Source organism: Anabrus simplex, chromosome 14 (assembly GCF_040414725.1).
Source record: "Anabrus simplex isolate iqAnaSimp1 chromosome 14, ASM4041472v1, whole genome shotgun sequence".
NCBI lineage: Eukaryota > Metazoa > Arthropoda > Insecta > Orthoptera > Tettigoniidae > Anabrus > Anabrus simplex.
Window position 1 is genome coordinate 78,595,308 of NC_090278.1, and position 26,510 is coordinate 78,621,817.

Sequence of the window (26,510 nt, forward strand, 5' to 3'; positions counted from 1 at the left end):
TGCTGGTGTATGTACAGGGCGACCTAAAAATTTGTTAGCATTTGACAAAGCAATACTTCATGGAATATTACAGGTGGAGAGGTAATAATTGACACACATGATTGGCATGGCATAGGGATTTATTGTGGAACTTGTAATACATTTAAAAGCTGATTCTCTGGCACCCTAATGAGGACGTTTCACGGCCAATGTATTTGTAGGTAGGTTATATATCTTAACATGTTCCGTTACTTAACACATAATAAAATTTATAAAGTTGTTTACTTGTAATAATTGAACGCCACTTATTCATTAGTTATTTTCTTTTAATATAAATATTATGAAATGACAAAGTTTCCTTATGAGGTCATGCTAAATAAAAATATGTACATCAGTGAGGTATGACAATAGAAGTTCATTGACTGAATATATATCCCGGCACACACTTTTTACAGGAAAAATACATTTATTATTTACAGACATTTACAATTATTGTGAGGGGGCTCCTTAATACAACAGGAATATTTATCACACAGTTTCTCTGTAATATCATATTGTGACATCTGCTACAATCGATTTCAAAATAATTTTAAAATTGTACATACAATGTTAATTAAAGCACTTTGATTTCTGTTATATTATGAAAACACCATTCTGACCCATGATAAAGTGTCACTAGCAAACTCTTGTCTTCACTGCCATGTTCGTCACAACCCTCTCATAGTGCCAAAGTCCCTGATAGTCCTACAAAAGAAGGGTATTTAACAAACGAGGCTATGAAATTTAAGTTTCCTTTTTAATTTGATACATAATGTACAGTACAATTTCCTTCCTCTAACAATTCCAGGATCATTTTGAAAATTTTCTAGTGTATAATTTGAAGAATATTCTGAAAGCTGGCTCTGCCACTTCTAATAAAACAATTCTTCCAAATCGGTAAACAAGAAAAAGGAAATCTATTCTCCATGTGTTGAAAGATGCCTCTTCAGACTGGATTTAAGTGCGTACGCATTACCACAGGAGGGACATTCATGAGGTTTACCACCACTGTGGGACAACACATGTCTTTCTAGCAAAGTTTGAGTAGTGAAAGACTTATTACAAGAAGTACAACTGTGAAGATTTTGCCCTGTATGCATACGCAAATGAAATGCCAGACCAGCACGTGATGTATAACTCTTATTGCAAAATTTGCAGCTTAAATTCCTTCCTCCTGTGTGTTTTAACATATGCTCCATTAAAGTAAACCTATGAGCATACGACTTATTGCAAATAGTACAGATGTGTGATTTTTCATTTGTGTGCATAGGCATATGTTTCTTGAGAGCACCCTTAGAAACAAAAGCTTTTCCACACGACACACAAGCATAAGCCTTCTCTCCAGAATGAGATAAGCAATGCAATTTCAATCCTGACCATTGAGAATATGATTTGTTGCAAATCTTACAAATGAATTTTTTTTCCCCAGTATGAATTCTGATATGACGATTCAAAGCAACACTATTAACAAAAGCTTTCCCACACGTAGTACAAGCGTAAGGTTTCTCACCCGTATGCCGCATTACGTGAGTTTTTAATGCATCACTCCTTGTAAATGACTTAGAACAGAATTTACAAACATACGGCCTTAGGCCTGTATGAAGTACAATATGCTTGGCCAGAGCAGATCGGCTCCGACATACCAGTTCACAATCCTTACACGGAAAGGATTTCTCATGTTTGTATCTCGTTACTTCACCAAATTCACTAGAATCTTGCCCTAGGTGTGTTGCACTTAACAAACCCACATGGTTCTGAGAATCATTACTGGAATCCCTCGTTGACTCAATGGAGTTGAGTTCATTGATGTTGGAATGTGACAAGGACAGCATTCTGGAAAGTACACAGTCATTGTTTAGAACTATTCTTCCTTACTGAGTTACATCCAAAATTAACTTTGCTTTTTAATACATTAGAACCTCTGTTAACTGGAACAAACAGGGAAAGTGGTTTTGGATAACCAACATTTCAGGTAACAATTAAAATGTCATTTATAGAGGTAAATAAACATATTTTGAAGTGGTTATCTGGTCTCTGCAGACCTGACATCATCAACACTTCTTTATGAAGATTTTTTTAGAATTGGGCTTACATCACAGACAGGTCTTACAGCGGCAGTGGGATAGAGAAGGCTTAGGAATGGGAAGGAAGTGGCCGAGGCCTTAATTATGTTAGAGCCATCAAATTTGCCTGGTGTGAAAATGGAAAACCACCTTCAAGGCTGCCAATACTGGGGCTCGAACCCAGTACCTCCTGGATGCAAGCTCACAGCTGTGCACCCCTAACCACGTGGCCAACTTGCCCGGTATCTTTATGAAGTGTGTTACAGTTTGAACTAGAAAAGCATAAACTTCCACAGGTTCCATATTGACAACCAAAATAACATACATTGTTATAAACACAGCATTTCAACCAAGTGCTCTATTGCCATCACCTTTTGTCCGGTATCCACCACAAATATACAGCGGTATCTTTACATCAATATTTTCTCACTAAAGACTATATCATCGCTACCAGAAGAAAACCTCCTGTGTGAAATATTTTTGCTTAGAACTTTGGACGGTAAGGTTCTGTCATCTAAAGTGCAATATTGTGTGAATATTGTCAAGGTATTCTTGCTCTTCATAATGTATATGCTGCGGGTCAGTATATCTCCAAAAATATTTTCAGAAAGGAGGTTTTGTCCTGGCAACAACATTATTAGAACACTTAAAGAGAAAAATATTTCACTTGTCATAAATGTTGCCCTTTAGTTTAATTTGTAATTGTGTGTGTTTTTAATGTGCATTTTTATTCATAACATATCACATTTCTCAGTTATCAAGTAATTCAGATTTTAGCTGAATATGGCCACAAACGAGCCGAAACATGTCCTTGATGTTTAAGATACCATATCTGCCCATGTCACTGCCCTTTGTTAGCCTTCTGCTTCCACCCTTCTTCATCTTTGATAGGCACGAGAGTTCATCACATCACATTTCTTTCAAAGATATTGAGCTTTCCTCTATCAGTCTTCCTGGCTGCCCATGTTTCAGAGCCATCCAGTACACTTGGAGGAATGATGGTGTTTTAGAAATTGATCCATATTCAATATTTGCTAAAAGAATCACTTGAACATAAACTTACCAACTAAAATGATATTGTTGATGAAATATAATTTTAAAAATTTGAGTCAGAATCATTCAATACTGTAACAGTAATGTCACTCCTAATGTTGTGTACCAAGTTCTATTCTATGTACATTTTTTGATGAATTATTAGTTTGGCAATAGACTACAACCTTCATCTCTCCTGTATGGAAATGCAGGAAGGCTACTCGGGAGATGAGGATTATAAGCCAAGAAGTATGGTCCAATGCACTACTACTCTTTGTTAACTACATTTTTTAAGAGTTGGGGGAGAATGCACTTAATGTTGCATAAACCTCAAATTTCATAACTAAGGCACCTTTCCTCATTACAGACTCTCTATCCACCACTCTCAACCTTTTAAAGCACAATAGGGTCCAACCACAACAGTAAAAACAATCTTGAGACTTCCCCTCTTCCAACCTATACAACAGCAGGCAGCCCTGTTTTACTTACTTTTAATCAACACAAGGCAACAAGAAAAAAAGTCAGACGACTTATCACATCAATACCTTCTCATAAAACCACATTTGGACTTTTACCCCAAAATGAACATTATAAAAAAGTTACATCCTTTAGTAAACAAAACATTGGATTGAATTAGTATATAATCTGAACTTTTTAATGTGTGATAATCATATTAAAGAGTTTTTTACAAGATATGCAGTATGTGAAAGCACAACTCTTTAGACAGAGCAACTCATGTTAGTCTAACTATTCTAAGTATTTACATTGTACATAATGCCTAGGATCCTAGTAAATAATTTTGACCTTAGATATTAGGAAAGTGGCTGAAAATGCCTAAAATAGGCAAAAGACATAGTCAAGATGTAATATTATTTATATAAATCAACAAAAGCGTATAACGTAGTGAAAAGTCGGACCCTCAACAAACATTCCTTCAAAAAGCTACATGCTGTTCAATACAGACCCAATGATGAGATTTGTAATTTGTAATTCCCCTAGAGTGCCATTGGAAGATATAAACTGATGATTTCTGTGCAGATAGTGTCACATAGCTGGGGGATTCTGGGTTCAAATCCCACTGTCAACTGCCCTGAAGATGGTTTTCCATAATTTTTTATTTTTACACCAGACAAATGCTGTTGATGTAATTAAATTAACCTGGGGAGGATAGAGTTTTTATTTTTCTCCCAATTTATTCATTTTGTGAAATCTGCAGATGTGCATTGAAGGGAAACCAAGGAAAAAGCTATTTTCATGTTTTAATATCCTCAATAGGTTGTCAATAACAGACTGTTTGTATACAGTACTACAGTCTCTCATAAAAGCAAATTTTGCTATGTTTGGTAATACATTTAGCTTGCATAATTATTGAATATGACCCTGTGTGGTCTTTTCTTCTGATAAAAATAACCTTCTAATATATCTACACAAATATATAGCCGCATAAAATTGAAAGAAAAAAGTTTGTTGTTACGAGGAAGGTAATTCTACACATTACACTAGTCTGTTCTGTGGAGCCATCTTCAACAACTGACCTATTGTTGCGTGTGGAATATTAAGAAGCAGTCAACACACAAGCCGACATTGCATTTGATACATTCAGTTCGAACACGGGACTCGCAGTTTTTAGCAGCACATCTTCGACGCTGACTTGTTCGGGCGATCAGGTGATCAAGACCATCCAGTCTTACACTGTCAGGCACTCTAAAAGAAAATGAAGTTACATACTGTACATTCATTTAATCTGATATCAGCACCCTGAGGTCTAAATTATATTCACATACCTGATATTGATCATGCTGTCTCTTGAAGTTGGTGGGCATCCTCCTGTTCGAGGTGGGTTCTTGTAATGGGTGAGGTATGTCACCACAATTTCCCTGCGGAAATCCAGTTGAGAAACCTGTATTCCTGATTTTTGAGCAAGCCGCCAAGCATTGTGCACCATGACATCGATAAGCCAGGTAAAGATGCACCACCACCACCTTTTGCCTGTAATTCCAATCCTGTAAAGATCCACATTCTGGACCATTCTTTCTGTTCCTCCTATGTAGCGATTGTACTTGCCAAATAAATCTGGACAAGGGAGTGATACACTCTTTTCCTCAGTCCAACTATATCTATCCACATTAGTGACAGCCTTTACACTGTGACAGGATGAAACTATAGAAACAACTGTATTGTCTACCCATCGAGCGATAATAAGACCTTCTTTACTTTGTGCATATTCATAAGTACCTCTCTTCATTTTCTTCATTTCCTTGGACAGTCTTTAGGAATTTGATTTTCACAGATCATTCCTGTACAACCAAAACCTCTGGCATGAAGGTGATTCACCAAGCTCAATCCAGTAAAATAATTATTGAAATACAATTTGAGAGGCATTTTCCGAATGACGTCTGGCAGCTGGTCGATCATTGTTACCAATGGTGCTGCAGCTTTACCAAATTCTAATTCGTACTGTTCATTAGCAAATGGATTTTTACCTTGATAAATCTGAAAAGAAATCAAGTACCCATCCACAGTATTCAAACTCCACACCTTGTAGCCAAATCTAACAGGCTTCCTCCTAATAAACTGCTTACAATTGTGCCTCTCATAATCATAATACGGAATCATACATTTGTCGTACGATAAATTTTCTTCTGCTCTAAAATTTATTACACATCTTTCTTAAACTTTGTTTATGAGAGCCCGCAATTTCCAAAGTTTGTCTTTTTCATTCATACTATTGTTGTCTGCACAGTGGATGTATTTCATGATCTGTATGAAGCGATCAAAGCACATGGCTGAACAAACCATTTCATTACAAATATCAGAGGCACTTTCCCACATACTCTTCCTACCTGGAACTTTATTATATCCACTGAGAAGTAAAATCCCAATGAATACGCGCATTTCTTGAGGTGTTATTTTCGGATCAGCTTTATTTTTGGAGAGCGCATATCGAGTTGCTCCAGAGCACAGAAACTGAACAATGTCCTCATCAAAGAAGCACTCAAATATGTCAGTGACTGATTTATCCTTGAGTGAAGAATAGTCCGGTTCAGGAAATTGTGAGAATTTAATCTGGAGATCATCCTGGGTCCACGTTGAGGTGCCTTGAGGCATTTTGCTAGGCCTTTTACTTGCAGGAAAGTCTTCTTCAATGGGAACATAGCACTGTTTATCACGCTTATGGCTGTAAACTACTTCAGTTAGAACATGTAGCTGCTGTCTGATGAGTGTGTCTAATAAATCCTCTTCATCTTCCTCTGCAGAGCCTTCATCAGAATGTACAGCTGCACCTGGTGGCTCAGTGTATACATCCCTTATGACTATGTTGTCTTCTTCCAGTATATTTAATCATTCCTCCAAGGTGAGGCGACTGGAGAGGGAAAGAAATTATCAAATTACTAATTTTGAGTTTCTGAACACACTGTAGCTCTTAAACTATGTAATAAAATCTGTACAGGTTGTAAACATATTCATACATATATGAAACACAACTTTTGTAATAATCAACTTCGTAGTGCAAATATAAGGAATTAACAAAACAACAAGAAATGCTACAGTAAAGGATATCGGTACCGTACAGTACATGCATATTTCTTTTCCTCCCAGATTAATCTAAAGGGAAGTTACAGTATTCAATGACATTTCTGACATTCCTTTCTACTCTTACAAACCTATCTCATGCCTTAAAATGTTCAAGCGTACTTTCTTGTTCAGTCAATAATTCTACTTACCTTTGACAAGCAGTCAGCAGTCATGGTCATTTTGTATAAAGACCATGCCAAGACCAATGTTGATTAAACATGGTACACAACACAGACACACAAACTGTACTGAATGATTCTTAAAAGGTGTGTCTTTCATTCAATGTGCAATGTTTCCAAAATTATAGTGCTCTTTCCAATAATTATGATAACATGTTACTGGAAAGATTTCCCACCTTTTCAGTCCATTACTTACACAATTCAACAAGTATTAAGGTCACAAAAACATTTTTCAAAATTGTAGGTGTTCTTTTGTATTTTGACCTCTTGAATTTGAAAATAATACTGAAAACATCATATGACCCACAATTTTTTGCACAAATGGCATAAATTTGTAATTAGTGATAATGCAATTTAATGTAACAATTTTCTGATTGATATACTCAGCTTCATATGATGTTTTAGTGTCTATTATAATATAATATGCAAAAGCAGTGGCCCCAAGGGTTGGAATTGGTTCCAGGGGACAAAAATATCAAGTGTGACCTCTAGTGGAAAGAGACAGAATACTCTTGCCACCTCTGCACCTCAGACTGGGCATAATTAAGCAGTTTGTTAAAGCATTACATAGATGTGGCAACTGTTTCATATATCTATGTAACAAGTTCCCCAACCCATCAGATGCTAAGTTGAAAGATGGCGTGTTCACTGGTCCCGACATTCGAAAAGTGATGTCAGATAAAGATTTCCTTCATTCAATGAATGCCGTGGAGTGAGAAGCCTGGACTGCCTTTAATTGTGTGGTTCAAAACTCCGTGCGAAACAATCGTAGCCCAGAGTATGTCGATGTAATGGAAAACATACTGACAAAATTGAAAATGCTGGGATGCTCAATGAGTTTGAAGTTACATTTTTTACATTCTCACCTTGACTTTTCTCCTCCAAACCTAGGTGCTGTAGGTGAAAAACAGGGGGTAAGGTTCCATCAGGATATAAGTGACATGGAACAACGATGCCAGGGAACTTGGGATGTTCAAATGATGGGCGACTGCTGGTGGATGCTTCGACGTGAGCACGCGGAAATGCCCGATAAGAGGAAAAGCAGGGGCCACACAATAACAACTAAGAGAGCACGGAATGAATTAAACTGCATGTTTTCTATCACATTCTCTGTATGCATCTGTTCAACATACACATATTTCAGTATGTTGTTGGTTAAACTTGTATTCTAGTTCAGCATGGTTCGTGTTCCATACATATGCACTACTTCAATATGTGATATCATTATTAGCAAACTATACATTTTCTGCCAAAACTGAGGGTGATATGACATGTTCAGTGTTATTTTCGAATTCAGAAGGCAGAAATACATAAAGTACACCTACTTTTGTAAAAAAAAAAAAGTTTTCTCACTGTTGCACTGTTATTTCGTCTATATCAAGAACAAACACATAATTAGCATGACATTTAATTAGTATATGTTTCGTTCCTTTACAGGGTGGTCGGAAACAATGTGAACTGCGTATATGAGCTTTAGAGCATTGGTCACACTGATAGGTAATTTGAAGAAATTACATCGATACCTTGTGCTGTTATCATTTTGTCAGTTGCTGAAGTTAATCGCTTCGGGGGTGAATTCAAATCTGCAGGTGGCTAGATGGGGCTTAAGAACCACGCTAAGAAATGAGCATTTATTTAGCTGGAAAATTTATACAGTCCAATAACGGACCATTTATATTGGTATTATAAATTTACTCATTTGGAACAAATATTTCACATTCCCTATGGCCAAGCAGGCATCAATTTTTGGTAATGAGACAAAGTCTCTCATAGTGCATTGGCACTGCTGATGGCCACAATTCGCCAACGCAGTGGCCTCCACGGTATGCACTAGCCATGCGTCTTGGTAGGTGTGCTAGGTACCAACTGATGAGCCCAGCCTAGCACATGGGGGCAAAACGCTAGAACCGGGAATTAGTTAGCTGGAAAATTTAGAATGTCCAATAACGAACCATTTATATTGGTATTATAAATTTACTCATTCGGAACAAATATTTTACATTCCCTATGGGAATCGACATCTATATCATCCCTATGGGAATCAACATCATACCTGCCAACTTTACAAAACAAAAAATCAGGAGATTTTGACATGAAAATCAGGAAAAATCAGGAGAAATCAGGATATACATTATTGGTCAAAACTGCTTACTCTACATCTAGCACAGTACAGCACTATGATATATTTATAACACTTATTGTCTCAAAGCCCGACTGTTGCTATGCAAAGCTACAGTGCTAAAATTTACACATCTCTATTCCCTCACAGGAAGTATGTGAGTGAGATGATCGGTCTCTGATAATATTTCCAAAAATGGCATGATCGTGACTCTTGTGAGAGTTAACACCATGTTAGCTAACAATTCCCAGAAAATGTTTGGATAAATGCAAGAATCTTAACATGCTGCTCAATTTTTAATGCAATTTTAACGAACAGTGCATCAGTGTTCTTTTAAAGGAAGCTGAATAAACAGGGCCTATGTGTTTAATTTTATGTATATAATTGGAATAAGTACGATGTCTCTGAAAGTGCTGGAGACGTAAGTAGGAACCTCATTGAGAACAGGTGAGGCTACTGGTTCTGCAGCAGTAGAACTGGTAAGTTATCATCATCATTCGTTTTTCCCCATTTCTGCTTACATGCGATATACAGCAATTACTAGAATGTGATTAGACCAAGCTATTTAAGATTCTGAAGGTGATTGGGATCAGATACCAAGAACGAAGAATTATCTACAATCTGTATAAAAATCAGTGTGCAGTGATAAGAAGCGGCAATCCAGAAAGGAGTGAGGCAAGGCTGCAGTTTGTCTCCCCTCCTTTTCATGTTTTCAATGTTTATATAGAACAGGCAGTAAAGGAAATCAAAGAGGAATTTGGAAAGGGAATCACAATCTAAGGAGAGGAAATCAAGACCTTGAGATTTGCCGATGATATTGTTATTTTATCTGAGACTGCAGAAGATCTCAAGAAACTGATGAATGGTATGGACGAAGTCTTGGGTAAGGAGTGAAAATGAAAATGAAAATAAATAAGTCCAAAACAAAAGTAATGGAGTGCAGTCGAATGAAGGGAGGTAATGCAGGAAATGAAGTCTTAAAGGATGGAGATGAATATTGTTACTTGGGTAGTAAAATAACTAATAATAGCAGAAGTAAGGTGGACACAAAATGCAGACTAGCACAAGCAAGGGAGAGCTTTCTTAAGAAAATAAATTTGCTCACTTCAAACATTGATATAAAAATTAGAAAGATGTTTCTGAAGACTTACATCTGGAGCGTGGCATTGTATGGAAGTGAAACATGGACGATAACCAGCTCGGAAAGAAAGAGAATAGAAGCTTTTGAAATGTGGTGTTACAGAAGAATGCTGAAGGTGAGATCGGTAGATAGAATCACGAATGAAGAGATACTGAATCGAATCAGTGAGAGGAGATCGATTTGGCTAAATTTGACGAGAAGAAGAGATAGAATGACAGGACATATCTTAAGACATCCAGCACTTGTTCAGTTGGTTTTTGAAGGAAGTGTAGGCAGAAAGAACAGTACGGGTAGACCAAGGTATGAATATGACAAGCAGATTAGAGCAGATGTAGGATACAATAGTTACGTCAAAATGAAAAGGTTAGCACAGGATAGGATGGCATTGAGAACTGCATCAAACCAATTGATGGAATGATGACTGAAACAACAACAAAGTTTACAATTTTATTTCAAGGAGTGTATTAAGTAAAAATTGAAAATGGAAATTATCAGCCTGTTTCCAGTCATTTGACCAGGTCAGGAATGGAATGAATGAAGCCCCATCTAACAGCGGAGATAGGAATTGTGCACTCCTCTGGGGCAATGATCAATGACTGATGAATGAAATGATATTGAGTTGTGTTGCTGGAATGAAGGATGACAAGGAAAACTGGAGTATCTAGAGAAAAACATGTCCTGCCTCTGCTTTTTCCAGCACCAATCTCCCATACAGCGACTGCGACTTGAACCACAGAACCCAGCGGTGAGAGGCCGGCGTGCTGCCGCCTGAGCCATGGAGGCTCTAAGTAAAAATTACGAGGAATGTAATCATTAGAAGTGATTAAGTTACTTTTACTCAATTGTTTCCCAGTTCTGGTTACTGCAACATAATACCACTAGAAAATAAAAAGCGATATGATGCTCGTTATCACCCAGCCCAGAGTAGATACCTGTTGTGTGTGGCGTACTCATCAACAATCTGCTGCGGTATGAATGTGCACGTACAGTTCAATACGTTATGGATGTTATGGAGGATAGACCGTTGTTTTAGCATCATCAGATGCAGATGTGGATCCACAATTGTTGCCTTAGCTGCATACAGTTGTATTACAAAACTGGAACTGAACTGGATGATACATCCTGGCCTTGTTATGTTTCTTAACTCTTTTAGTGCCAGGCAAAAATGGAAAGGTGAGGTCTAAAAATGCCAGACAGTTTTAATGGAAAACGTAAACTTTCAGAGAAAAGGAATGTAACTCCTCTGTTTTTTTTGCATTATGAAAGTAAAACTCAATCAGGGAGTGCAAAATATAGTCATCTAAATTCAAGATAACTTTCAGATCACAATGAAATTAAGGAAAATAAAAGATGAAAAATTTGGTAATTCCTATTACCACACACTTACAAATGGAGTAAAAACGAGCACTGGAGGGCACACATACATTATACAAGAACAAAGAAATGCATTTTGTTTCTTTTAAACATGTCTGTAAGGGCGTAAAAAATCTGAAATTCTAAAATCTGGCATTGAAAAATACACCAATAATGGCAATCACACCAGTAAAGACAATTAAATGATGAGAGTGAAAATAAACAGCCGTATAGCTGATGACTGGTGAGTAAATTGGTGACCTCTCAAGAGTTTGTGAACTGGGATTCCAATCGTGGTGATGAATCAAGTGCCAATTTTGCCTCAGACAATGAATTACCTGCACGGAATGTGGCTGTACATAACCAAGATAGTGACGGTGTTGATGCAGATACTAATAGTGACTGGGAAGAAAGGAATGGTGCCCAGGACAATATTGCACAGGTTCCACAACAGTTTCTGGACCCATTAGTTCTAACGCCCTCGTCTCTTACACACCTCTTCTTACACTTCGATGCCATGCTTTTGCGAGTCGCGCGTAAACATGTCAAGGAAATTTAAACATCGCTCAAGATTATCGATATATAGAAAAAAACAAGAGAATGTTGTCACAACATGATAGCTAGACCTCACTTTAATAGTAATGCCAAGACAATGTGCCATTTTCGGTCTAGAAGCCTATCGTACAATGAAAAAGCACAGCATCTCTCAGAGCAACACTGGCAAGTTTTGTTCATTTTTGAGGATCGCTCACAACTACTCTGGCACTAAGAGAGTTAACATATCCGAATTGTCTCTTTCATTTTTGCCATAGAGGAGAGACTCATCCTATAAAATTTATACATTACAGCTTTCTGAACATTCCAATTTAGGATCAAAAAAGTAAAAGGAGGAGCAGATGAATAAGAAAACCAAGCTAGAAGAACTGAATTGAGCGCAGTATGAGAAGTAGCCTAGGGGGACCTGCGTACAATGAAGAATTAAGACTAGGACTTACTCATCTGGAAGTGTTCCACTGTCAACATCATCAGTACTGGGTTCTTCCTTTACATCCTGCAAGAAAATCAACTGTTATGAATAGCAATGAAATCATCAGCTTTTCTTTTTTATATATACATAATACAAATTTTGTATAATCATACAGTTTTTCAATCTGCTGAACACAAAATACAAAATTATGTTAACATTAAAACATACTTACAAAATAAAGGAGTTTATTAAAAACTGAACAACATGTTTTGTTCTAAAAAGGGCATCATCAGATTCTATCAAATCACTTACATATCAAGAACATCTTAATCACCTGATGTTTACATTGTTCCATATTGGAAGTATTTTGCTACGTTTTAACATTGGATTAAAGATTTTTTAAATGTTTTTTTTCTAAATTTGGAGAGTATTTTACATAAGAGTACAGTAAAATTATGTCTGTTCGAAGAGTTACAACAGTTTAATGATCACCGTTAAGATTTTACCTTATCTAGTCAGTCTTTTATTTGGGATAGTTTAGTCAAAGAAGACTATTTTAAGTGAACACTTGTTTTTCAGTGCAATGAACAAACAACACAGGAGATTATTTTGTGCAATGTCCAATGTTTTAAACATATTTTTAATTGTATATCAATATATTTTATGAAGTGTAATGGCCAGAGAGTCCTATAAAGAAGGATGAAACATGTACCAACATTCTGGTACTTAGCAACTATTAATAGACTAATAATTTAAAGGTCTTAAGAATCTAATTGGTATCTAACAAGGTGGAACAAGAAACATTTGCTTTCGAGGATATTGTATGATTTAGTGTACAATATAGTTTACTTTGAGTTAATTTCTTGTGGTTATGAACAAGTAAAAAGTTAATTTGGATGATCTTGCCACTAGAGCCTGTGATTTACAGCCTTGTAAAGACTTGCAGGGGCTACTCGTATGGCCACCAAATGACATGCTTCTACAACTCAACTTGAAAGATTTTTGCTCCGTTTTTAGAGCAGGAGAAGAAGCCCGTCTGGCAGCCATGATAGTTAAGGCATGGAGTTTACTCAAGGGATATGAAATCCACACAAATATAGGATCCAAACATGGGAACCAGTTATATGGGCAAAGGGATATAGAAATTAGATCAAGAAGAAGTGTGCATGTGCACAATCAAGCATACACTAACATCTATGAATACAGACACGAAGTTTGCCTACTCACTTCTATAAATTGTATTCATCATGTATGCTAATTTTTTGTACTTGTGTCTATGTGTGTAAAGTGCTTTGGAGAAGGAAGTGTATATTCAAAACCCAGTATTCAAGACCATGCAGAACTAAATTTGATGCATGACTAATTGAGGGTTAAGCACCATCTTGTCACCTGGTGAAATCACCATGTATCACAGCTTAGGGCCAAATTAAGTTTACAGTATAATGTACTACATGCAGACAAAGCATTTCTGGTTAATTCAAATTCTTGTTACAATTACAGCTTCGGTGTCAAAACTTTCTGGATGAAGATTGTATATTAAGGTTGAACTCAGCACTGTCTTAAGTAACCTGTCCTCTACTTGCCCCTTGTGGCCCCAAACTTAAAGCCAGTTCATACACAGAGTTTCATACCTGTTTAACTTAATCTTTATTTCCTCATTTCAAGTGTCTTTTTGCCCTTGCTACCTCCATTTGTAAGTTGTGCTATTTCGTAACCATATTTATTTTTGTTTGTGTTATTCACCGCATGGTAGCTATTAGAAACAAAGATAAAACATTATATGAATGATGCATTATATTCTTTGAGATGCTTAAAATCTAGTCCAAAAGTTTTTGTTTAATCAATAAATTGGACAGTACTTACCTGTGGTAAAAATTCTTCTTTGATTGACTTTGAAATATCCCCATCATCACTTGGATCATCAGGCATCAGATATGCCTCCACTTTACTCTCCACTGGATCATCATCATATGGTGGCTGAATATCTGCTCCCTAAGGAATGTAAAAATACATAATATTGATATGTATACAGTAGTTCAGAGAGAATAATCAATGTAACTCATTTGGAAGCAGGAAATAAAACCGATTTTAAACAATGAGAAAAAGAAAACCAAACTCATTGGTGCAACAGCCCTAAAGGGCCATGGCTACCAAGCAACTACTGCTCAGCTCGAAGGCCTGCAGATCACTAGGTGTTGTGTGGTCAGCACAACAGATCCTCCCGGCCATTATTCTTAGCTTTTTAAACTGGGTCCCTATCTCACCATCAGATAGCTCCTCAATTTTAATCACGTAGGCTGAGTGGACCTTGAACAATCCCTCAGATCTGGGTAAATATCTCTAATCTGACCAGGAATCAAACTTGGAGCCACCGAGTAAGAGGCAGGCATGCTACCCCTACACCACGGGGCCAGAACATCAATCAATCAATCAATCAATCAATCAATCAATCAATCAGAACTGGCCTAAATTGAACTACATTTCAACATTCATTCATTCTCAGCATATGAGTTTTAGTTCAAGGAATGTCTGCAGACATGTTCAACTCAATTGGTGCAGGTCCTGTCTAGGTGCAAGATGATCATAATGAGGTATGGAGGTGGTGAAACCAGGTGCCAACACTTAGCCTACTCCTGTTAAATAAAACCAAGTGATCCGCTCAAAGCTTAATGTCTCCATACAACAGACAAATCAATATCAACACCTCATATGCCCTCACTCCATATGAACAACCCAGAGAGCTTTGGAACTGACTCCAGACATTTGGCATGCAATCCAGTGACTGTATAAGACCACTTTACCCTGCCTGCCAGCATTCGCTTGGTGAAATTTTTTCCACCACTGGGACCCAAACCAGCTAACCATGGTGTTCTGATGATCTATCACACATCTTCACCGTAAGGACTGGTAGAGGAAAAACTCACTTCAAAATATATTCAATTATATTTTTACTGCATTCATAGTTTTAGAAACTGTAGTAGGGTAGGTGAGCATTAGAAAAACATTCAAGTTTAAAATGAATTACGAGGGTTGCTGCATAAGTCATGGCAACTATTATTTTCCTCACATTTGCACGGTGCTACCATACAATGGTCATATGTCCTGGAAAGTGGGACACATGTAGTACTTGGAACAAAGCATCAGACAGTGGTCCTTTGGACAAGTATCACACAAAGGGTGAAGGGACTGCAATAGTGAATCAGGCTCCATGCAGAATGAATGTGACAAGACAAGAACAGCGTGCATACATCAAACTGGCCATTTGCCAAGGTTGCAATGTTCAGAATATCATAGAGATCTTGTCGAAGCTGTGGGGAAAAATGCCCTTCCATACTGAACTGTTGTGAGATGGTAAGCAGCATTTCAGCACAGACATGAAACAAGCAGCAATGTACAACGATCGAGACAAGATGCTAATATCCAGACTTGCATGTCACAAGTAGTAACTACCCAGTTTGAATTGAAGGTGCATAAATTTGTTTAGAAGGAAGAAATACAACATCAGCAGTCAGATTTCAAACATATACTGATTATTGTCTAGTTATTTATTTATACATTTTCCAAAAACTGTTGTTACAGTTTGCAAATGGCAGATGGGGAAACAGCAAGCCCCATATACATAGAAGAGTCCCATTTCTGTTGATTAACCCATTTGTGTCATATGATGAGCTGTTGTCACGTGCAGTGTTTTGGTGCATGAATCAAATGACAAGCTCAGCTCGCAACGACGCAGTGCCTCGCTTATCTTTGTATACTAGACTCCCTTTGCAATATAATTTGTAACAATACATACTGTAAGAAACTTAGAGACATGTACTGTTGGTAAACAAGGCTGATTCAGAAATACTTGCAAAAATTGTATAGTCCGCCCACCGTCCAAAATCGTGATGTTCTTAGAGTACATAGATCTGCTCTTTTCGAAATTATTTCAAAAAAACATTAGTACCACAGCCAGCAGTCACTCAAGGACTGAAGAATAGATGTCATTTCTGTGTGATACCGGAATTGTTGAATAACAGTTTATTTTCATCAGTATTTAGTATACATTACACAATAGAACTAGTTTTGCAGTAATGTCGACAAGAGATTGAAAGCGCTTGTAGATATTGTTTTAGATGGTGATTATGGCAATAAAGACATTTTGGAAAATGAATCCAAGTTCGAGGATAGTGCTGGTAACAGTGAAAGTTATTGAAGAGAGCAGAATATTGAAGAAAGGAAGAGTGAAAGTGCCACTCGAGGTTCTTTCAAACGTGTGCAGTCAGTGACACAAAAGAACCATAGTGACTGGAAATTGGATAAAAAGATGATAATCCTGATATATATCCATTTTGTGGATACAGGGCTGTTTCAGAAATACTTACAAAAATTGTATAGTCCGCCCACCGTCCAAAATCGTGATGTTCTTAGAGTACATAGATCTGCTCTTTTCGAAATTATTTCAAAAAAACATTAGTACCACAGCCAGCAGTCACTCAAGGACTGAAGAATAGATGTTATAATCTTCAATGGCATGACTGTAAAATCTGAATGAATTATCTGCATTAGTTTTTGTTTTATGCATGTTTTTGTGTGGTAGGTATGCTTAAAGGGGCACACAAATTAAATCTGATACCACAGTAAAGAATGTGGCCATTTTTTGTGACTTGAATGGGTTAAATGTAAGCTACTGTACACACTAAAATCTTTGTATGTTACATGTGTACAATTTTACACCTGAGCATTGCTATATACATTAAAAATAACTCTGTGCATGACTCTACTAACACATACTGTATTTTCTTGCATAATTAATGCCCTTGCACAATTTATGCATCCCAATATAATTGGGTCCAAAGTGGAGAAAAAGAAATGTTCACGTATTTGATGCACCGACTTCTTTGAACATCACCATTCAGTTCCGGATGTGTTTCAAAAAGATGTCAACAATCGTACTCAAGTAGCAGTCTTCCTATAGCTAAAATGGGCATTCCAAATACAGGGCAATGTACTGTTATTAGCCAGCAGGAAATCCCACTGCACTAGTTCAATGAAAGAATCAGCCCAGAAGTGACTAGTGACGCTCTATTCCAGTCTGAAACAAACATATTGCACAAGTTTTTCGGGTACTGGACATTCTGTGATCTCAAAATTGCTCGTTAGTCCACAGTGAGCAAATATTCACATAATACTGCATCATACAAACTCGCGGTTATCAGTTACACTGTAAGCTATGGGAACAGAGCAGCAGGCCACAAGTATTCAGTGTCCAAATGCAACATGCGCTACCGTGGTAACAGAGAAGTGCACTTCAAGCGACCAACAAGTCTCGCAAAGCATTTTGCGGATCAAAATGCAGCACGTTTCTGCAAGTAGAGGAGGATCTGCTTAAATATATTATTTTGTTATGCAACATTGCATAAGCCATTTCTCACGAAACACTGCATTTTAAAGAATGAGAAATAGTCGTTGCACATGGAATCAGTGTCTTGAATTTGAAGATTAGCTGAGGCTTGAATAATTTTATGAAGAGAAATGGACTTTCTCTTTGATGAAAAACAACACTATGCCAAAAAAAAAAAAGACAAATGATTTCAACCATTTTCATAGCTTTGTGATTGAAAAGCGTAAGTGAAGGAATATTTGATATCCCAAATAGGAACTGCAGGTCAGACGCCAGTCAGGTTCCACATGCCATGAAGTCTAACAATCGATAAGAAAGGAACATAGAGTATTATCGTACGGGCTACCAGAAGTGAAAAATGACAATATACTACGATGCTTGCTGTAACAGCTGATGACAGAAAGCTTGCACCTTACATTGTTCTAAAATGAAAAACAATGCCTAAAACAAAATTTCCATTCGGGATCCATGTTCGTATTCAAGAAAAAGGGTGGATGTACACGTCACTAGTGCAAGATTGGATACGAATGGTTTGGGGAAATCTAGCAGGGTCCCTCCTTCGATGCCTGGCCCTTCTTGTGTTGGACAGTTTTCTATTTTTTTGCCAGCATGTCATTGTCATGACATTACATGAACTGGACTTTTATTAGTTCATGTTTATTTCACTTCAGGTCATAACATCAGCTCATAACGGGAAGAATATCTCCCAGTATCAGTACTTCCAACCCATGTGGCTAACTTACCTGATGTACCCTATTTGACTTTTCAGCAAAAACCTCACGCAGGAATTTTGTGCCAAATGACGATAACTGCAAATTAGATGGAACAATTGTGTTTGTATTATATTTGACGTATCTTTTAAATGTAAATGAATTGTAAATAATTTTTAAATATCTAATTCCTTGAATAATTTATGTATCCAAAGTTTTCGCCTGAATTTTTTGTAAATAAAAGTGCATTAATTTTGCAAGAAAATACGGTAGTTTATAAATAAATGGGATAATCACTCACTCTATCAGATACACAAAAGGTATTACTTTCAGGCTCATAAGAGCCTCCACTTCACAGCAAAATTGTAGAGGAAGGTCCTTAATAATACACAGAAGCTTACTCCAGAGTTGAGCAGAGTGACTGTAAAACCTGGATTGGTATGCCATTGCTCTAGAGAAAGAGAGAGAGATGCACCTTGTGCTCTACAGACTGAGCAATATGATAACTAAAGGCAGTGACATGGGGACCGTTTAACAGTGCCATCCTGAGATTTTCAAAGAAAGATTAGGTCTATAAGTTACACACATAGTTAACAAAAGGGTAATCCCAAAAATAATGTCTCTCTTTTTTTATGAATACAATAATGATAATGTTAATTGCTTTACGTCCTACGAACTACTTTTACATTTTTGGAGACACCGAGGTGCCGAAATTTTGTCCTGCAGGAGTTCTTTTATGTGCCAGTAAATCTACCCACATGAGGCTGACATATTTGAGCACCTTTTAATACCACCGGACTGAGCCAGGATCGAACCTGTCAAGTTGGGGTCAGAAGTCCAGCACCTCAACCATCTAAGCCACTCAGCCTGACTTTATGAATACAAAGAACACTGTATTTCTAAAATATTTAGATCACTTTAAAGGTTGAACATTTATCTATTTTTCTACATAATCTCAATTTTGTTCGAAGCATTTTTGTAGATGCTGTGACAGTTTTTGTATTTGCATGTCATACCAGCTTGCTGCCATGCCGTTGAGGAAACATTTAACCTCATCTTTCACCTCGTCGTTGGTGTTAGTTTGAATATTCCTGGCATGGGCGGAGAAGAATGCCGCCACTCGATGATTGTTGATTGGTCTCAGGTGTGAAGTGGAATGCCCAGGTTTTGTCATCTGTTGCAGTCCAGCCCAAAGAGTTGTCCTTTTCATATGCATAGTGGCAAAAACCAAATAACAATCACGTGAAAGGTGGCATCCCTCTTCGCCCAAGCTGCAAAAATTCAAACACCGACAAGGTGAAAGATGAGTACAACGTTTCCTCAACAGCATAGTGGTGAGCTGGTATGACAGGGGCATACACAAACTGAAACAGCGCCTACAAAAGGCATTGACCAAAATGATGATTATGTAGAAAAAGAGATAAAAGGTCACCCTTTAAAATGATGTAAATACTATAGAAATAAATGGTTCTTTGTATTTATAAAAAACAGGAGACATTATTTTTGGGATTACCCTTGTAATATAAATGGTTTAGTTGCAACTATATTATCCTGTCTGCAAATGAGTCGCTCTGCTCAATGTTGGACTCCACTCAGATTCCGCAAGTTTCTCACACTGGTATGATGCCAAGCAGGAAGGCTATATAGATATTTTATTTGAACAATACCTGTCACGTAGTATTAATCTACATCAAACATTCGGCCAAGACCCCAATGCAGCCTCATTCAAGACTGTTACTGGTATTCATTTATTTATTTCTAGGATAATATTTTTCTCATTTGAATTGGGTTATTTTTAAAACCCCGTAAGTCACTTACTTTCATCATTGTCATATTTTGAGAGAAAATGAAAGCTGCAACATAAATGCATCATTCTATGCAGAAATACCATAATTCTGATGATTAGAATGGATGTGAGGACACTGGGAACTTTTTTTTGCTAGAGGCTTTACTTCGCACTGACACAGATAGGTCTTATGGCGATGATGGGATAGGAAAGGCCTAGGACTTGGGAAGAAACGGCCGTGGCCTTAATTAAGGTACAGCCCCAGCATTTGCTTGGTGTGAAAATGTGAAACCATGGAAAACCATCTTCAGGGCAGCCTACAGTGGGATTCGAACCCACCATCTCCCAGATGCAAGCTCACAGCCGTGTGCCTCTGCGAACTTTTGACCTGGTTTTGAAGTTCTCTAAATAACTGATTTGCAGTGTTTCTGAATTTAATTATTGTTGACCACAAATCCTGGTGGCCTCCTCTGTTCAAGAAGTCTGTCCTACCCAGTGAATTGCATGGGAACGGGGTGCCTCGAAGTAAGAAAGTAATATTTCAGGTATCACAGTATAACAGTTAGGTATTCTGGGGACCATTTTGGTATAATACTAGCCAGTACATTGAAGTCTTGTAACATACAACTTCAGGCTTCTTAACAGTGTTCCCAGTGCCACTGTGATGCCACAAGAAAGAGCATGCAAATGTAATCTTCCAATTAATATAAGGAAAATGGAGGATTTGAAAAATGGAAGCATACATATCAAATTAAGAGGAAATTCAAAGATTCTGGATAACCGTGTATGACTGGGATATCACTGACACAGAGATTGGTTACAACGGATGTTCATTTCAAAATAATTTGTATGATGTGTACTTTCATGTAAACACAAGTTTCTTAAATTTTTAGCAATTTCTTTTACTGACACGTAAATCATTTTCCAGATGAATATTGTAATTCTATATATTATTGTAAGGAACATGTGCTATATTATGATAAAAGAAATCTTCATTAATTTTTTAAATTCCGTAAGTCATGAACTTTTAAACCAGACTAGCAACAATTGTGATATTTATACAAGCAAACTGCATACTTCCACGCATGCCCAAACCAGATTTAAATTTCAGAAGTAATTAAATCATATACAAGTTCTCCACATAGTTATTCAGTTTTTCTTATTTTCCCACAAATTTACAATTCTTGACTTAAGGGGTTTTAAAAATAACCAACTCATTTGTTTTTGAATTATGTTCATTTTAATTCATAGATTTTACTGTGTAATCAATGAGAAATGAGTTCTTTGTTTACGATTAAGGAAGAAGTATACACTTACAAAATTTGTTGATTCTTCTGTATCCGATGGCCATTTTGGTTCACACTTGATGAAATGAACTTCCTCCATGATTTCTAAAACTCTGTAACAAGGGAAGTAAAGATAGAGATAATTCAGTTGAGAAATAATATTATTTATAATTCCGTATTCTACATTATGATCATTTTTTAAAATTCCATTCGGATTCTCGATTAGCTGACATGGATGATGCAGAGAATGTAGTAATTGATCCCTGCTGTAACTTTGAGACTGATTCTCGGCTAACCCCAAGGCTTACATTTTTAAATGGAAATCCCTAAGAGAAGTGGTACCATGTCAGTTTATTTTTATTCATATTGGTACATTCTTAATTTAATTAGGCTAATCTTCAAAGTGTCATTTTGTTGAATTATTTCAAGTGTTGTAAATGAGATCAATATTCCTACAAGGAGGATACTCTTTTGGCTATGAATTCTGTGCATGCTTCACTTCTAGACTCACATGCTGAAAGTTTGCAATGTTCACCTTTTTCTGTGTCTTTTTTTATATCTTAAATGGCATAAGAACACTGTAGACAGGTGGGTTGGGACTGGAAGTGAAGGGGAGAATGAATGACGCAGATGCCAATAGGTGGAGCCGATGTAGGGGGTGGGGAAGAGAGCGAGTGAGGGAGCGACAGTCATATCAAATGAGTTGTGAATGATATGAAGTGTGAGGATATGAAGTGTTTGAACTACCAGTTCAATGAAATTCAATAGTTAGTTCACACTTCATAGGAGTGAAACATTTATGACTCATTTACAAGCTTCCTAACACCAGGAGGGCAGAAAATTCAGGACTGAGAGGTCCCATGGTACACACATCAGTACGGTAGTTAAGGATATTTAAGCGAGACTGAGAAAAGACATTAATATTCAGGTAGTAACTGGCTATACCAGGTGACCTGGTAGCCCTAACTGGAAACTAAAGTAAAATAAAATATTGTAACTTAAAAAATAATGCTCGGTATTGTTAATACTTGGGTGAATCTTATTTATTTTTAATTAAGCGATGCTTAGAAGAAACTGTTGTTTTAATTAAGCCAACGTCTTTGTCTCTGTGGACCGAGCATGTTGGCCATGCGGTTAGAGGCAGCTGTAAACTTGCATCCTACTGTCAGCAGCCCTGAAGATGGTTTTCCATGGTTTCCCAATTTCACACCAGGCAAATGCTGGAGCTGTACGTTAATTAAGGCCACAGCCGCTTCCTTCCAACTCTAGGACTTTCCTATCCCATCGTCGCCATAAGACCTATCTGTGTTAGTGCGACGTAAAGCCAATACCAAAAAAATTGTCTTTGTGGTAGGTTATATCTATCAATCATCAAATCAATCAATCAATCAATCAATCAATCAATCAATCAATCAATCTCCATTGATCTGCATATTGGGCAGTCATCCATGCAGCATATTCCCCACCAATTATTTATGTAGTCTTTTCTTTACCAATTTAAAAGAATTTAGAAATTTATTGAAAATCTCACTTCGTACATTGTTCCAATCCCTTACTCCTCTTCCTATTAACAAATATTTGCCCCGATTTTCCTCTTGAATTCCAATTTTGTCTTCATACTGTTATCTTTCTTAATTGTGAAAACACCACTGCAACGTATTCGTCTACTAATGTCATTCCACTGACAGCTCGGAACATACCGCTCAGTCGAGCAGCTCGTCTCCTTTCTCCCAAAAACCCCTCCCCCTCTACCGAACTGGCAACATTTTTGTAACGTTACTATTTTGTCGGAAATCACCCCAAAAAGTCGAGCTGCTTTTCTTTGGATTTGTTCCAGTTCTCAAATAAAGTAATGTGGTGTGAGCCCCACACACTGGAACCATACTCAAGTTGTCGTCATACCACAAAATTATATGCCCTCTCCTGTACATCCTTACTACAACTCCTAAATGACTTGTAACCATGTGAAGAGATCTGTAATCTTTATTTACAATTCCGTTAATGTGATAGCCCCAATGAAGGATATTTCCTATATTCCCCCCTACGTACTCACAGCGATCCCCATGAAGAACTTTCACCCCATCAACACAGTAAAAACTGAGAGGACTTTTCCTCTTTTTAAACCTCACCTGAATTTTCACACCGTTTAGCTGACTACCGACAAGAATATCCAAAAAAATGCTAAAATGAAAGATGCAAATGAAACTTACCGGGACTCGAGTTCGGTCTCGAAAACCCCAGATTCATGGACTCATGGAACAGGAGGTTGAAAATAGATTACTGCATTTCTGGCCAGTGTTTTAACGCGAAATGAAGTAGAACAAGTTACAAACCGTCCATTTCAAACAAAAATAAAAGAAAATACTGTACAAGGAAATGCGCGAGTTCCAAACAACGTGTAAACCAAGGATTATCTAAGAAAGTAAGGAGGTTTATAGACATGTATACGGAGCAATGCTGCAGTTATCTAATTTTTTTACTGTTTGTAGGATTTAGCAACTTCTCCTTCCTTCCTGTCCGGCGCCATGGCTCGCTGATTAGCGTGCTGTTCTTTGGTCCAGGATGGTCGTGGGTTCGATTCCCGGCTGGGTCGTGGATATTTAACCTTCAGTGATTATTTCCTCTGGCTGGGGTGATGGTGGTGATTATTGTTTTACGAGGAGGTACAACTATTAACACTGCTCAGAGAGAAAAATGGAAGGGGCCCGACACCTCGAAAAATGAAGGTATCGGGCAAAAAAAAAGGCGTGGAAATGAAAGACTCGCTAGGCCTCGAATGCTTTAGTGCCATTAGGATCGAGAAAGGACAAGAGTTGACCAAGAGAGGTCGGACATGGTAGCAGCCTGGCACAAGAAAGTGGAAGCAATGCCAGGGCTCAAATATTGGCATCATGGTCGCCAAAATGGGGCAAAATGGACTGGATATCTTTGCCGTCTTCGATATTCGATTTCGTCCTAGCCTGGGCCACATCGTCACAGACTCGCAGGTCACGCATGAACTTCAACTCGAAATAGGGTGACCAACCGTCCGGCATTTGCCGGACATGACCTCCTTTTTTTCATGCTTGTCGTCTGTCCGGCAGGCATTTATTATTTGCTATTAAATGTCCGGTCTTTTGTATGTTGTATTCTTAGTCGTTCAGTTTCCTATTGTTTTCTCTGTTTGCAAAGCTATTTTTGGTGCACTTCCTCTATCTCAGTCCATATTCTGCATACCCCTATCAGACTACGTCATTTACTCACTTAATAATAAATAATATCTTAAGTTAGAGCAATAATAAATCATATCTTAAGTTAGAGCTGTCTGAAGGGCCTGTCACCAATGTGGTGACACCGCCCGGCGTGATCTGAACGTGCTCGATCGGGGCGGGAAATTCTCGGCGGGGATTCACCAGTCAAGTAATGCTGGCTGCGGTATTACGTACGGTAGTTTTGTTTTTGTGCTCGTTGTATTCGGACCTTCTGAGTGAGTGGAGTGTTTGTGATTTTATTATGAAATTTGAATAATATCAGTATGTCATCACTCAAAAGTGGCGAGGCACAAAACAGGAAATGTAAGTTCTGGAAGAAACTGAAACAGTGGGTGCAGTCGATAAGTATCAGCATAAAATAGCTACAACTTCAGCATATTCATCAACATAACAGTTACAAGGTATGTAATACTAAATTTTGCATGCAAATATTAAAATTCCATTTGTCCTCCATTTTCAGAACATTTTAATGAAAAGTCTTCCTTTTTATTAAGAGTCTGTCCTCCATTTGCTAATTTCGAGTTGGTCACCCTAACTCGAAACAATTGAACCAGGCCTCTCCAATGATAACATACGGTACCATTAGTCCTACTATTTAAATATTTACCTACTTCTTGTTAGCTGTGGGTCTGTAATAGAGAAAATAATGCTTATTTGCTATATTTGCATCAACAAAAATCATCATCGTCATCACAAATCGATTTACCGGTACTCACTTCTGAGTGCCGTGAGCCCGCTAGTTTTCCTGGTTACATTTCTACTGTAGCTTCACCATCCCGGACGATCTTCAGTTTTCCTCAGGGGCAGACTGGAAAGATAAAATGATGATGGTCTTCACTTGCCCTATGCATCTGGTTGCAGTCCTTCCCCGTGGCTGCTTCCCTCAACCTTCCCGTCCATGATTATTAACTTCATTAGACATTTTCGAGGTCCTCTCGCAATGTGCCCAAAGGACTGCAGTATTCTTTCATTGATACGAGAAGAAAGGCGTTGTTAATTTTGGTTCTTCTTGCGGTCCGAGCCACACGTAGCATTCTACGCCAAAACCATAGTTCAAAGACATCGATGCGTTTTCTGTCCTAAGCGTTTACGGTCCAGGTCTCACAGCCATATGAGAAAACAGAGAATACAAGGTGTTTTTTTTTTTTTTTTTTTTTTTTTTGCCGCGCCGACACAGATAGGTCTTATGGCAACGATGGAATAGGAAAGGGCTAGGAGTGGGAAGTAAGTGGCCATGGCCTTAATTAAGGTACAGCCCCAGCATTTGCCTGGTGCGAAAATGGGAAACCACGGAAAACCATCTTCAGGGCTACCGACAGTGGGTTCGAACCCACTATCTCACTAATCGCACGGCCACTTGCTCGGTAGAAGGGTTTCAACAAGACGGATCTTTGTATTATTAGTCATTCCCCTGCTCTTCCAGGTCTTACAAGTACAGGCCAACCGATTTCAATGAGCTTCAATGTATCTGTTGGGGAATACTCAGCAGTAACTCGTGTATAATGGTTCAAGTCAATAGGCTTTTGTCTTCGAAAATATTGAGGATAAATGTCATGTCGCAGGATCCGCTTCGTACTGCCTCAAATATATATATCAGTAACTGCGAGAACGTTTAGGCTTATATTAAGTCTTTTACTTCTTTCTTT

The 26,510-nt window shown here is 37.7% G+C and overlaps 1 protein-coding gene across 2 annotated transcripts; it reads right to left on the minus strand.

The window, feature by feature from the left end:
• Positions 1 to 120: 120 nt before the first annotated feature.
• On the minus strand, positions 121 to 23,906 carry LOC136885314 (zinc finger protein OZF). Of its 2 annotated transcripts, XM_068230242.1 has the most exons (5): positions 23,824 to 23,906; positions 21,645 to 21,726; positions 14,312 to 14,440; positions 12,477 to 12,532; positions 121 to 1,851 (listed from the first exon to the last, which is right to left on the minus strand). In XM_068230242.1, the coding sequence occupies exons 2-5, from the start codon at positions 21,711 to 21,713 to the stop codon at positions 936 to 938; spliced, it is 1,170 nt and encodes a 389-aa protein (XP_068086343.1). In that variant the 5' UTR covers positions 21,714 to 21,726; positions 23,824 to 23,906; the 3' UTR covers positions 121 to 935. The 2 variants fall into 2 exon arrangements, with proteins under 2 accessions (XP_068086343.1, XP_068086344.1); XM_068230243.1 differs by lacking the exons at positions 21,645 to 21,726; positions 23,824 to 23,906 and adding an exon at positions 19,558 to 19,614.
• Between the last annotated feature and the right edge of the window lie 2,604 nt (positions 23,907 to 26,510).

Bases quoted from the DNA above. Each gene is read 5' to 3' on its own strand.
- LOC136885314 (XM_068230242.1), bottom strand. From the start codon at position 21,713: ATGGAGGAAGTTCATTTCATCAAGTGTGAACCAAAATGGCCATCGGAT. The intron at 14,441-21,644 runs GTAAGTGTATAC...TACATTCCTTAG, and splicing joins CAGAAGAATCAACAAATTTT to GGAGCAGATATTCAGCCACC. The intron at 1,852-12,476 runs GTAAGTCCTAGT...TGTACTTTCCAG, and splicing joins AGTGGAACACTTCCAGATGA to AATGCTGTCCTTGTCACATT.